Below are 15257 nucleotides of genomic sequence, written 5' to 3' on the forward strand. Positions count from 1 at the left end.
TGGAAGAACAATGCAAGTTGTGGGAATGCAAGAATGAAGGAAGAGCTGAAGAATTAAATAAGTTGTTATGATATTATATTAAGTAATGCATTATATTGATTAATGTTTAATTATGCCTCTCAATGTTGTGTAATGTTAAACGATGACAATGGCATGTAGAACTGACTATGATGATGTATGTGAATGGTTAGTGCAATGATGGAATGATAACATGTTTGAAAAGAATTAATTTTGCAATATTATTGCAAGTTAGGGGATAGTTTATCACTAAATGAGTCACGAAATGGTGACAGAGTTAAAGGGAGGCGAACAATCAAATATGCCCATGAAATTTGGTGAGTAATTAGAGCACATCTGAAGCTTTAAAATAAGTGGTAGATGAGTTAAAATGAATATGTGTACTAAGAGTTATGACTACTCAAATTTAGGGTAGAGAAACTGAAAAGTATAGTTTTTACCAAATAAATAGTAAATTTCATGCAATTACCTATACGAATTGAGTAAGTAAATGAACTATAGAGTATTTTTTTTCCCTGTAGAGAATTGAAAGAGTTTCAAATAAAATTTTGAATCATGTCAATACGATTTTTCTGTAATTAGTTATGAATTTTCAAAGTTAAACCAAAAATCTGAAATTTACCAGTGAACAGTAACCTGGGAAACAAGTTTCAAATTTTCAATCTACTGGTTTATTTCGTGATCCGCTTGAAACGTAATGCTTCTAAATATGCAATAAATGGAGTTTAAGGAGGATGTTTCACTAATCCATTTCACCATGTTGATCAAATAGGAGAAGACTGATGAAAACGTATGAAGAAATAATGGAGAAAAGGAGTCAAGTTTGGAGTTTAAATAGAGTGGAGGAGTTTAAATAGAGTGGAAGTGACGGCTTTTTGAACCATCACTGCACATTGGTGGTTGCATATGGGCAGTTACGCGCAGAGTGGTGAGATTAAAAGGGTATACAGCCATTGATTGATTGGGTTTTTTATTAGTAGGGCATTCGGCTAAGACAACATATAACAAAACCTCATGCAACTTTTCACTAATTTATAATAATGATCACTTTTATACTTTTGGTTTTATTTGAAAATAAGTATCATGTTATAAAATCAATAAGGTATCGATTAATTTTACATACCCTTTTTTTTTTTGAGTAGGATGTGATCGCTGCCTCAGGGTATCCCAGCCTCAGCAAGGCCAAACTAATCCCAGGTGCACTCGCAGGTATCGAGCCCATGACATGGTAGGGAAGGCGCCTTGCGTTCCCGTTTGCGACCAGTCGGACCCGACCCTTGCAGGCAATTTTACATACCCTTAATTTTACATACCCTTTATTTGTAAAAATAATGATGGCAGGCAAAGTTCAAATCAATGATCATATGGTTTGTGAAATTATGGTGTACAGTCTTAGACCTTTAAATTAATAGTGGTGTCTTCTAAAAGGAGCGAATAAGTAATGTGAATGAAAATGCAAAAGACGGATGCGTGCATGCGCATGAATCACATAGTCTAATTACCAAAGTTTAATATTTACATATAAGTCGACTTATATGTGTATGGGTTCGCATATAAATTATATTTCATATAAATATTAATAGGCACTGTATCTTATTCTCATAGAACAAGTTTTGGCTAAATAATTATGCTCGATATTATTAAATCTTCTTGGTCATGGATTTCTTTTCTTGTTAAATAAGGTAAACGTTAATCTAATCATTACACACATTGTGAAGTTGTTTGTCTCATATCCTATTATTAACTGTAAGATAATAGGTCATCGGATTAGTTACCAATAAGTTCGAATTATCAGATGTTATGTTATTCAAATACTCGAATATACCTTGAAAAATAGAAAGAAACTTGAACACACGCACACAGGAAACTTTTATATTAGGACATGTTAGATAATGTTTTTAATTTAATAAACAAATAAAACATGCAAATCTTGACGCATGCCATTCAATAAATAATAAATGGCATGATAAGTGGTTGAAATATTAAATAATTGATAAAAACAACAATACCCAAATGAACTCAGGACTTGAAAGCGATAGTCAGATTTAAATAACAATTAATTTTGCCTATAGAAATATAATTATATTAGAAAACAAAGATTGTCCTTTTTAAAAAGAAGAAACTTGTAAGTTCAAAAAGGAAAAAAAAAATTTCCATGAAACTAATCTCTTCACTTCCACGTAAATTTTAAAATTAGAAATTAAAAATATAAAAAAAATCACAAAAGCATCCGTAACTAAATATCTGATTAAAAACAGGAATGATGTTGTATTACTCATCTTGTCTTTAATGTAAGATTTAATTAACTAATTTGAGTATATTAAAGATATTAGTTAAATTAGTTAATATGCTATTTTTTTTCTAAAAACAATATAATCATCTTTTTTTGGTTCTATCTCCTCTCCTCTGCTTGATTATTATTAAAAAAATATCCATATAATTAATTTTAAAAAAAATTGATGAACATATGAAATAGGTTTTATATATATGATCAATATTAAATTCAGGTCATATATTAAGGATAGTAGAAGCATAAAAAAATGCAATAAATTGTGATTAGCTCAAGTAAAAGGGATTTCATTTCCTTAATAGGTTGAAGGTTTGAATTTTGTGGGCTATATTAAAAAATTTATGTTGTAAGTACTATTATCTTCCATTGATGAGATCAAAATTGATCAAATATGACTGGATGATACTGAATCTCTTAGTTAACAGTCACATCAAGAAAAAATATAAATCAAAACAGCTCATTAGATCTGACAACTTTCACATTTCTAGGATATCATTGAAAGGGATCTTGTCAATATGGGTGAAAATATGGGAATCAAAGGTTCTACGAGAGAATGAGAATAACATTTTTGCTATCCCTTTTCGAACACAATAACATTGAAGAAGAATCCTATGTTATTATTACAAAACACCCATAAGATTATATTTCTATCCGTTTTACTGTTAAAATGTGATGTGATGTTATGGCACCCATAAGATTATATTTCTATCCGTTTTACTGTTAAAATGTGATGTGATACCAAACAAGTTCAAGGAGGTGCGGAAACATGCTGGCGTATCCATAAACATGGAATGCAAATTTATTGTATCATATATTTCGGACTATTGCATTTATTTTTTAAAGTATTGGCGCATTATATGATAAAAATAGTTTAATGAGTAAGATTGGGTCTATTGAATGCGACTAGCCATAATGAATTAAAATTTCAATTTTGGCTGAAAAAGGTGCTTGACAAAAATAGAATTATCACTAATAAAACAATATTATTATGCTATAAAAATGATTCAGATGAACACCATCATGCTTAGTAGTAACTATAATAATAAATATTTATCAAGAAGAAAATTTATATTTTATAAATTTAAAATATTTGGGTAAAATCTAAGTTAATTCATATATATATTTATATATATGGGGACAGCTAAGTGCTTGGTGTTCCCATGCCTTCCTCATTTGCTGTCTTACTCTCTCGTTTAAATACATGATATCATTTGGCCACAATTAGTTGTCCATTAGTGCCTTGTTTTGTGAAATAATAATTGAAAATTGAGAACATTTCATATCGCATTTTGATTTGATACTCTTAATTAGTAAGATTTAAGTAAATAAGATCAAGGCACTAACTGCCACCACTAGCGTCACTTCCTAACAATCAATGGTGGAGCGAGGAGGACAAACAAGGATCAAATTGGCAATTTTTTTTAATAGTTTTATACAACTATTATACATCTTTTGCCTTCTAAAACTTATGCTACCTATTTATGTTGTATAGTGTTGATCTTCTTATAACTAAATTTTAGCTTAGTCCCTGTCAACAATTAATTGCCCACTATTGCATTCGTTCCTCACCTTTCTCTTCCTTATTTTGCTCCCACGGGATGGGAGAGACAAGAAGCTTTCAGTTAATTAGATTCTCAATACTTATTACGATACCTCTCTTGTCATCTCATGGGGGAAATGGGAGGAAGAGGAGTAGGAGAAAAATTTTAGTGAGTTGGATTTAAAAAATTAAAAAAATGTGGTTAAAACTTAAAAAATTTTCATTAATTTTTCTCACTTTTATTTTATATTTTTTTGTTCAAATTTTATAACCTCACTGTTTTAATTTTCTAAATTGAATCCATTAAAATTTTCCTACCTTTCCTCCTCTCTTTCATTTCTCTCATATCAAATATAGGGTTTGTATAAAAGCTATAGGGTCAATCCCATATAAATAAAAGAGATTAATAGTGTTTTATCGATACCATGAATAATAATGTACGTAAAGTTTGCAAGAAATATCACTATTAAACAATAGCAACTCAAATTAGATTTTGCATAATGAGAAAATACAGAACGAAATCAAATTGGTTTTTCTCTGAAGTACTTGATCTAAATAAATAAATTTAAAAGATGGTGCTACTATGACCCGTTTCCCATACGTGAGATATGGCTTTAGGCTTCATTTTTAGCTATGACGAAGGGAATAGAAAAACTTAACAAGATATTGTCTCGACTAAAATATTAGATTATTATATCAAGGAATGCATCGGAGAAAATTTCATACACGCGCGCATATGTAACACACTAATTATGATCATCATCATCATGATCCTTATTCTTTTATTTTTTGAATAAAACATGATCATTATTGAGTTTACCAAGAATGTATTGAGAAAAATATAAAAAGAATGCATTCAAATATAAACAATTTTAGACTCAATCACGTAAATAAAAGTTTAGTTAGAATTGGTTAAAGATAATAAATATGCAAAATTTAGAATTAATCTCTCCAAAATACTTTTATTTATGAAAGAGATAGTATAAGAAAGAAAATAAAAAAAATTATTATAATAAATCTTATTATAAAAGAGAGAAAATGTGTGACAAAAACAGCTAATAGTTTAAAAATGAGATAAAAATATATTGAGTATTACAATAAATAATTAATCAGGACAAAATAGAAAATTTAATAACAAATATTTAGGACAACTTTCAAATGTTATTTATATTTAGAAATAAAAATAAGATGATGGTTGTTATTTATAATATATACACATATATTTTATATATATACATAGAGCAAGTGACCTTGTTGTTCAGCTTTGTGGATTCTACCTTTTCGTCATTGCTTTTGCTGCCAGCTTTTTGGTTTGTGTTCGTTGCTCCAAGTTTGTTAATCCCGACCAAAACAAATTAAATTAAAAATTGAGGTAATGAAATTTTTTGGAAAAAGAAAAAAAACAGCATATGAAGTCAAGGGGAAAAAGTTGCTTAGTGATGCCGCAGTTGAAAGCAAAATGTCAAAACCTAGAATCGCGATTTTCGGGAACTGATGTTTGACGGCTCTCTCTCCTCGTTCCTTGCATCACCTATATATAAATTTTTTTTAATATTTATATATTATTTAATAAATTATTGTTTACCTAATAAAAAGTTTAAAAGCGAGAAACAGGAATCAATAAAATCAATGTAAAAAATAATTCGCCTATCCTTAATTATATGTGTGTGTGTTTTTTCCCTTTTAATTTAAATGGGGTTTTGAGCAAATGCAGGGAACCGTTGGGTTAAAAAATGCAGGGAACCCAATATTTGTCTCAGTAAACTAAAATATGAGAATGTTTTTTGTTTTTGTTCTTGTTTTCTTCCTTTTGCCCTTCTGCAACGCAAGAGATTCAATTCAAGTATTCTTACCCTCGCTCGGTTGTCTTTTTAAAGATGCCAGTTTTAATAATATTTTAATAAACGATTCTGATTTTCCTTTGCCTCCCTTGTTTCTTTCTTTCCGCCTTAATCCAAATGATGTTATTTAACCCAACATCCAAGCAAAGATAGATGGATAGAAATCCCAACCCTGTAGCCGGTGTAGCAATCTTCACACCGTTTTCTGTTTGTTTGGACGCCCCTCACCCACAATACTTTTCTCTTCCTCCTCCGCCATGAAGAGCCCCAGAGAGATTAACTAATGAAGACCCCAATGTAAGAGCCACTCAAGCAAATGTGAATAGCCCCAGTTGTGAAACTTTCAAGAGGAATTATTGTGGAAGCCTCCAAGTCTAGTCAGTGAGAATAAAAAATGGTGAGAAAGAGAATGGCTTCTGAAATGGAAGTTCACAACTCCGCCGGCGATTATCATCTCCGGTTTCCCCGTCCAAGCGTTGTGGCTTCCTCTCTATTATCCACCGTAGATAAAGCAGCTTCAAGCAATAACAGTAAGTATAGCTATCATTGTAAATCTGGCTCACGAGATAACGTTCCTATTCCTAACCCCACAACAGTGACGCTTTCCAACTACTCCACTACCACTCTTCTACCTTCTTCTTCCACCAATCTCACCGTCATGACGTCACCTAACTACAGCAATCGTCATTGCGGTGAAAACCTCTCTCTTCATCCCCATCTTCAAGCCCTTCAACCTCAGACTCATCAGGACCCTTCGCCTGCTCCTGCCGTGTGTGGTTTCTCCGGCTTGCCTCTATTTCCTTCTGAAAATAATCGGGTTGATAGTACCAGTACTACTACGACGGCTGTCGACGGTGTTGCTTCGGTGGCTACAAACGCCGACGCCGGCCGACCTTCTTCTTCCTCTTCTATGGAAGATAGTTCAGCTATGGCTTGGATCGACGGCATCTTGAAGGATCTCATCCATGGCTCCACCGCCGTCTCCATCCCCCAGCTCATCAACAACGTTAGGGAGATTATCTATCCTTGTAACCCCAACCTTGCTGTCATTCTTGAATACAGACTCCGCCTCCTCACGTCCACTAATACTTCTGAATCTGTTCTAAACTATGGTGACAAGAAAAGGACGGAAGCGCCGCCACCTCCGATGGTGCCGGTGGCCGTGGGTTTAAACCAGAGGTCTTTTGGTCAGCAAGTAGGCCCGTCCTTTGCCGCCATAGCTTCCAACTTACATATTCCAAATTCTTCAACTGTTGTGGTTCCTCCATCTTTGGGGAATCAGATGTACTCAAATTGGGGACTACCTACGGTCACAGCCTTAGTCCACGAGGGGGCCAACCCATCGGTGATTACGTTACCACTATCTCCACTGTCATCGTCAAATCATCAAGGTCATTCGCCGCAGGAGGAGCAACAAATTCATGAGAAACAAGAGAATCAGAACCAGAAACAAGAAGATGGAGTTTCTTCCCCTTGTGATAATCGATCAGCAACAACGACGGCGACGGCGGCCTCATCAGCTACAGAAATCTTGCTAGCAAAAAAGAGGAAAGAGGAGTTGCAGCAACAGAAGAGAGACGAAGAAGGTTTGCACCTGTTAACTTTGTTGCTTCAATGTGCTGAGGCTGTGGCAGGTGATAACTTCGATGAAGCCAATAAGATGTTGCTTGAGATTTCACAACTCTCCACACCATTCGGTACGTCGGCGCAGCGGGTTGCGGCTTATTTCTCAGAAGCCATTTCGGCTAGGCTGATTAACTCATGCTTGGGAATGTACGCTACTCTTCCAATGGTGCCTCATAGCCAAAAGATGGTATCAGCATTCCAAGTGTTCAATGGGATCAGTCCTTTCGTCAAGTTCTCACATTTCACAGCGAACCAAGCGATCCAAGAAGCGTTCGAGAGAGAGGGGAGGGTCCATATCATAGATCTAGACATAATGCAGGGATTACAATGGCCTGGGCTGTTTCACATTCTGGCTTCGAGAGCTGGTGGACCCCCTTACGTTAGACTCACGGGGCTTGGCACCTCCATGGAAGCTCTTGAAGCTACGGGCAAGCGATTGTCGGATTTTGCAAATAAATTGGGACTTCCTTTTGAGTTCTTTCCTGTGGCTGACAAGGTTGGGAATCTTGACCCTGAGAGGTTAGGTGTTAGCAAGGCAGAAGCTGTGGCCGTCCACTGGCTCCAACATTCCCTTTATGATGTCACTGGCTCCGATACTAATACGCTGTGGCTTTTGCAGAGGTAGGTGCCTTCTTATTTTTCTTGTAAAATTGACGATTTTCATCTTTATTTGTTTCTTGGGATCTTATGAATTACTTTGTCCTACGTGACTAAGGTAAATGGAGCAATATTTGAGGTTTTTATGGATTAATGGAATATTTTGCAGGTTGGCACCCAAAGTGGTGACGGTGGTGGAGCAGGACCTGAGCCACGCGGGGTCATTCTTGGGGAGGTTTGTGGAAGCCATACACTATTACTCAGCACTATTCGATTCGCTGGGATCAAGCTATGGAGAGGAGAGTGAGGAGAGACACGTGGTGGAACAGCAGCTTCTGTCGAGGGAGATCCGTAACGTGCTGGCCGTCGGAGGTCCGTCGAGGACCGGCGAGCTTAAGTTCTATAACTGGAGGGAGAAGCTTCAGCAATGTGGGTTCAGAGGCATCTCCCTCGCCGGTAACGCCGCCACGCAAGCCAGCCTACTTCTCGGCATGTTTCCTTCTGATGGGTATACCCTGGTGGAGGACAATGGCACACTTAAACTTGGTTGGAAAGATCTCTGCTTGCTCACTGCTTCTGCTTGGAGACCTTCCTTCCACAATAATACTACCACCGCCATCGTCCACCATGGGTGATTCTTGGCGTTTGAATTCTCCCCCTCTCTCTCTCAAGTTTGACTTCTTGAAGATTGGTCATAATTTCACATTGTCATTGCATGATGATTCCGCAACTGAACCTTATGGATACTTCTTATTTTCATTTTCTTCGCTGGTTAAGCAGTCAAACTTGACTAATTTTGCTTTGAACATGTTTTTTCCAGTTCGTATTAAATATACATCTTCATCTTTACCAATTTGTTCTTCTTCCGTCCTTCCAATGAGCGTACGTGCAGGGAATTTAATTCAGGGGTAGTGAGTTGTTAGTGGATATAATGAAGAATAATGAATGCGAGTGTTCGCAGGACGAGCAGTGTCATCAGTCGGCCCAAAATTGACAAATTTGGAAGATAAATCGATTATTTTCAAGGAGTAAATGGATTGTGGGAAATAATTAGTATATCTTCTTCCCATATATGTGGCTTTGTCAATTGTCATGCTACGTTCTGTGGTTTTACTAGCACACAAAAATAACAATTGAAGTCTCTCTTGCAAATAAGTCAGCTTGGTGATTATTTGAATTTAGATTTTTCTTAAATTGTAAAATTTTAAATTATCTTCAAAACAATTCATAGAGAGGAAAAGTGTGAATATATAGAATATGTGAATGACATGTAGATCGTTAATGGATTATTTTAAAAAAAATTAAAAATAAAAGGAAAAAAAAAAATCTGTGGCCACTTTTTGTGAAATTAACGCAAGAAAAGAAGACTTAAGAATTTTTTATGTCTGGTTATCTTCAACGAGTACTATCTTCTCCGTCATTAGCGTAGAATGCAAATCCACCCGTGGCATTGCGCCATTAAGCACGTATTCATTTGGGGGTTGTACTTCTCGTTTCTGAAAATTAGTATTTCATGTATATTTTATTCATTGGTGATCGCAGCATAATGCTTTCTTTTACCTTTTTTTTTTTGGTCTGCATGATATTTTTTAAGGTCTTTATACGAGAGAAAGTAAACATCCCAAACTTTTTTTAAAAAAAATTTAAATTCATAATTTTTGGAGATATGTGAAATCAATTATGAATTCATAAAGTCGGGGTACATCTATGCCATTTCCTGCAATTTTTAAACTAAAACCATGAGTTGAATGGGAGCTCATGTTAGGTGGTCTTGGTTCTGTTAGGACTTGTAATTTTGACTCTTTGCGGTCTTTTTGACCTTTTAAACTCTTGGGTAAGTGTTAACTTGATTCATCTCATCTACACTTATATTGTGAGATGGTGAAAGTCATGGTTTATGTTGGATTTTGAAATGGATGGAGATTTAACTGAATATTTTGAGTTTAAATGAATTATGTTGACTACATGAAGTGTTTAGTCGGTTTGATTTTGTTGTTGATGAAAAGTTTTGTGATCTTAGATTAGGAGACTGGCGCTTGGAATAGGGCAAATGTCAAGTCTAGACTGAGGTAAGAGGTAAGAGGTAAGAGAAGGAATTTGTTCACTCAATATGAGTTGCGTGGCCTGTAGCTGGCCTACATTACACGGGAGGTTCAGGTACTGCCTAGGAATTATGAGGATTAATAAGTTTGGTGTGCAATGCTTTATGTTCGGGAATACTTGGGAACATGTATATTAGTATTTATTAAATTATGCAATTTTTCACTAACTTATGATCCTTTCTTGCATTCTTTCTAAACTAACTATTGGTTATTGAAACTTTATATCTGACCCTGTGTTTACTTAATGTTTCCAAGTAAGAGTTTTAGTAAGCAAGTTCGCGAAAGAGAGACGTTCGAGGCTTGGGCATCTACTTGCCTTTGTTTTGGTATCTGTGCATGAAAGAGATGTATATTGTGATTGTGTGCTACTGGCTTTTTTATCCAAACACGACAAACAGTAAAAAAATTTACTCAGATGCTATAAGATCGAAAATATTTACCCAGATACTACACTTAAAATCGTTCAAACAATGAACGAGTTTAAATTCGTACAGAAGTCGTTCAGACCAAAAACAACTTTAGTGGGATCCACATCACAAAATAATGAAAGTTGTTCTTGGTCTAAACAACTTCAGTGGGACCCACATCACAAAATGAAAGTTGTTCTTGGTCTGAACAACTTCAGTAAGACCCACTATATATATTGTCTTACACTCCACTAAATTAAAATTAGCACAAATTGGACCGAAGAATACTCAAACTTTTAGTATTGCTATGTCAGCCTGAAATAAATAAAACATTAGGTTTGAAAAAAATTTTGTATAAAAGAAAATGATGATATTGATCAGAAAAAACTAAAAAAAACCTTACCCCATAGCCAGTATCACCACTAATACGTTGGATCCATCGTCTTGTATGTCTCCAATACCATTGCATGTATTCAGATGTTCATCAAGTTCACCAAGTACTAGAGGAGCATCAACAACAGCATGTGACCATCTATTCCATGCTTCAATAAGGTTTGAGTATTCTTCAGTCCAATTTGTGCTAATTTTAATTTAGTGGAGTGTAAGACAATGTATATAGTGGGTCCCACTGAAGTTGTTCAAACCAAGAACAACTTTCATTTTGTGATGTGGGTCCCACTGAAGTTGTTCAAACCAAGAACAACTTTTATTATTTTGTGATGTGGGTCCCACTAAAGTCGTTCTTGGCTTGAACGACTTCTGTACAAATTTAAACTCGTTCATCGTTTGAACGATTTTAAGTGTAGTATCTGGGTAAATATTTTTTATCTTATAGCATCTGAGTAAATTTTTTTACTGTTTGTCGTGTCTGGATAAAAAAGCCGTGTGCTACTCCATATTTCCACATGTGAAGAGTCAAAAAGATGATCGAGATAGTACTTTAGGAGAACTAGTCACCTACAATCTTAATCATAAAGACACTACAAGGGGGGTTTTTTTTTTTTTTTTACCAAAATGCTATAAATAGTAAAATTATATACCAAAATATTGTACTTTTAAAAGTATTTACTAATATGCTACACTTAAAATCGTTCGTAGCAAGAATGACTTTTAAATTATATACAAGTCATTTTTTACAAGAACGATTTATATGTTAATTGATAAAAAGTGAAACCGTTCATACCAAGAATGATTTTACTTTTTTCCTATTCATATCCCATGTGAGAATCTCTGCCAATTCATTGGCTTGCAAGAATCTCTGCCACTTACTATGCAAGTGAGAATCTCCCATTCTCTTACTTCATCTCCTTGCATTCGAGCTCTCTCTTCTTCTTCTTCTTCTCACTTGCTCCACTTTCATTGTTATCTTGCTCTGTTATTTTTTCACTCTTGCTTCCAAATACTTGACAAACTCTTTTACTACTGTTGTGGGCATGTTGTTTCGCTTCTATTTTTTCCATTAAAAAATTTGCAGTTGTGATATAAAATTTGATTTTTCATCCATACTACTCTTGATGAGTTAATATTTCATTATTCTAATTTTCAGGAGTTGAGTGGTAGGTTCAACAATATGGAATACAATGTTTCTACTTTTGAATATGGTAGACCATCGAATGAAGCATTTGTCACTCCTCGACAATCTATACATTTAAATGAATCACCTTGGTTTGATTTGATCACGCCAACTACACTAGCAAATGAGACACTTAAATCTCAAGAAATTGACATACAAGAACAACGGCTACAACATACGAGAAGGAGGGCAAAATGTGGTACTGGAAGTCACTGTCAGTAAGGTGGATAATTTTTGCTTTATAAACTTAATTTTTATTTATTATTTTTTACAATAAAATATTTATTACTTTTTATTTTTAATTAATATACATCTTATACTCATTTCACAATTAATTTTAATATCATTATGTAATTATCAACATTTTCCTCCCATTATTTAGTCATGATTTTGTCATTCAAATGATTGATAAATCATTATACTAATCATTTCTATTTTTATTTATTAGGAGAGAAGATGAGAAGTCGTTTAGCAGCAGATGAAGTTTTGAAGTCATTCACCAGAAGAACGATTTTTGAAATCGTTCACCAAAAGAACGATTTTTAGTCACTTCACACACATCGATGACTAATTTTGAAGAAATCATTTACTAGAAGAACGACTTTAAAAATTATTCATCTGAAGAACGACTTTAAGTATAGCATATTGATAAATACTTTTAAAAGTGCAACATTTTGGTATATAATTTTACTGTTTGTAGCATTTTGGTAAAAAAGCCCACCATAAGATTGATCTTTCTTTTGATACAATCGGGGTATTCTCATTGTTAGAATGACTGACACTAATGCATCTCTGTTGTTAGGCTCACAAATTCATATCAAAACCATACAGTATAGAGGCTCAACTAAGGTTGATTTCTTGTATAGTCAATTCAAAGCTCAATTTCTAATTAATTATGTGTTGTGAAAATTAGGAAAAAAGGAGAGAGAAATTTAAGGAAAAGTAATTTTTTGAGTAAGAGTAATAAAAGAGATTTTTTTTTTAATGAAAGTCAAAATGATATTAAAAGATAATCAATTTACATAGTCTCCTCGTAGAAAAGAGAGTAAGAGATAAAATGACCAATGATAAACCTTCCAAAGGATGAACATATGACTGCCATAGTTCAAATGCTGAGAAGATGCAAATAACTGAATCTAAATATTAATCTTAAGGAACTCCTGAAGTCTTAATTGTTTAATTAGCAATTACAACTAGAACTCTAAATTGTAATTACTTTTTAGACAACTATTATAAAAAACTACTCAACTCATAATTCACTTTAATTTCATAATTTCTCGTCTAAAATAATTATCAATAAAAAATTTAAGAAAATCAATCAACTCATGCGCCACATTCATACAATACAAATTAATTGAAACAGGAATACAAGATATAATTTAATGACTACAAATAATAAAATATAAATAGAATTACAAAAGTTTGATACAAAAATTATTAGCTAGCAAATGAAAGTTTCAAATATGAAATTTCAATACCTAAAAAGCTAAAAAATCATTAAATTCATAAAGAGAAAAATAAAACTTATAACTCCTTAGATAAGACATGAAATTCAAGCCCTAGGGTTCATTTTCAGAAAACGCAAGGGAACTAGCCACTCATATAGCTAGAATAAATCATCATGATAATATTACTGGAAACACTCCTTTTTACGCCCCTTGTCTACATTGGTTATTATGCCAACAATGTAATAAATGAGGTGGTGATATTTTTATAAATAACAATACAATGTTTACACCACATAAGCACGCATCTAGTGTAATATTTTTCATTTACAGTGGATGTTTAGGAATATGATGTAAATGCATCTTATATAAATTGATTATGGAAAATAACTAGTGTTAATAATACTACATTGAAAAGATGAAAGATGACTCTCTTTTATTTTCATTCCCCTTAAATAACAATATAATGTTTGCATCACATGTGCACAAGTCTGGCGTAATATGTTTTTAGGGTTAAATATATTTTCAATCGTTATAGTTTGGGTCAACTTTGGTCTTAGTCCCTGTACTTTGTTTGTTTAGGTATTAGTCCTTATAGTTTCATTCCGTTAAAAAGTTAGTCCTTCTGTTTTCTAATGTTTGGTGATGTGGCAAACCGAGCTGACATGGCATTACCATTATCAATCATATGTTGAGATAGAACAACACATGGGCAAAATAGATGAATGGGTAAAAAAACTGAAATATCCTTCCTTTAACCCCTCAGAGTACGTATTTAGAAGCATTACTGTTCAAGCAGATCACGAAACAAGCTCGTGGATTAAAAATTTGCAAGTTAATTCTCGGGTACTGTTTACTGGTTAAATTTCAGATTTCGGTCCAATTTTGAAAAATCGTAACTAATTATAAAAAAAAAATTGTATTAAGATGGTTCAAAATTTTATTTGAAGCTCTTTTAGTTCTCTATGGGGAAAAATATAATACTGGACTTAACCCTTACCAATTTGTACAGTTTATTCGTTGAATTTTATTGTTTATTTGGTAAAAACTGTACTTTCCAGTTTCTTTGCCCTAAATTTAATCAAACATAACTCTTGGCATGCTGATCTTATGTCATTTAAAACAAAATTTAATACTCTAAGAATGCAGCAAAGTAGCTTCCAATCAGAGGTCGATCTCAAGGAACTCAAGAGTCCAATAGTGTTATTAAGTGATTAAGTCACAATTTAGGGAAGAAATCAGGTGAATGTATTGGTGACTGAGATGAAATCATTTCTAAGACTGTAATCAAATGCTACTAAAATCAGAATTCAGAAAAGAGAATGTTTTGAGATTGGAAATCAATGAGATGAACAATTCCTAAGAGGTATAACTTTGCCTTCATTGCCTTTCTTGCATCAATCAAAATTTAAGAGCTTTAATTGAATTAATTTCTGATGAGGTGAGATTGATTAAATGGAGATTCAGCCACTTCCAAAAGAAATATTAACCAATACTTTTGAAGAATTCAATCGCAATGTATAAATCCATAACTAGACCTAGCTAAAGAATCATACATCATTACTCTAAACTAAGAAGATAACTTCTGAATACAATTAACCAAATCTCAACTCACAGAAATAGATAGAGAGGAGTCTGAATCTAGAAATAAAGATTGACAACACAATCAAAATGTTACCGAAAGTAAACACCTATAAACTTTAAACTCTTTCCTGTTTAACCATTTCTCAGGCTCCATTATAACTCCTAGAAATCCTTGAAGCTTAGCTGGATATGGAGGATGAAAGACTCAAGCTGGAGGATAGGAACTTCATCGCA

At 33.7% G+C, this 15257-nt stretch overlaps 1 protein-coding gene across 1 annotated transcript; it reads left to right on the plus strand.

The window, feature by feature from the left end:
- The first annotated feature begins 5810 nt into the window (after positions 1-5810).
- Positions 5811-8765, plus strand: LOC114754449 (protein SCARECROW-like). The gene is made up of 2 exons (XM_028943208.1): positions 5811-7936; positions 8082-8765. The coding sequence occupies exons 1-2, from the start codon at positions 6084-6086 to the stop codon at positions 8545-8547; spliced, it is 2319 nt and encodes a 772-aa protein (XP_028799041.1). The 5' UTR covers positions 5811-6083; the 3' UTR covers positions 8548-8765.
- Positions 8766-15257: the final 6492 nt, after the last annotated feature.

Source organism: Neltuma alba, unplaced genomic scaffold, assembly GCF_004799145.2.
Source record: "Neltuma alba isolate B1F8T4 unplaced genomic scaffold, ASM479914v2 tig00010144_pilon, whole genome shotgun sequence".
Taxonomy (NCBI): domain Eukaryota; kingdom Viridiplantae; phylum Streptophyta; class Magnoliopsida; order Fabales; family Fabaceae; genus Neltuma; species Neltuma alba.

What these genes read in the sequence shown, in the direction of transcription:
- LOC114754449 (XM_028943208.1), top strand. Translation starts at nt 6,084, where the DNA reads ATGGTGAGAAAGAGAATGGCTTCTGAAATGGAAGTTCACAACTCCGCC. An exon ending in ACGCTGTGGCTTTTGCAGAG is followed by an intron (nt 7,937 to 8,081) that starts GTAGGTGCCTTC and finishes AATATTTTGCAG; the next exon opens with GTTGGCACCCAAAGTGGTGA.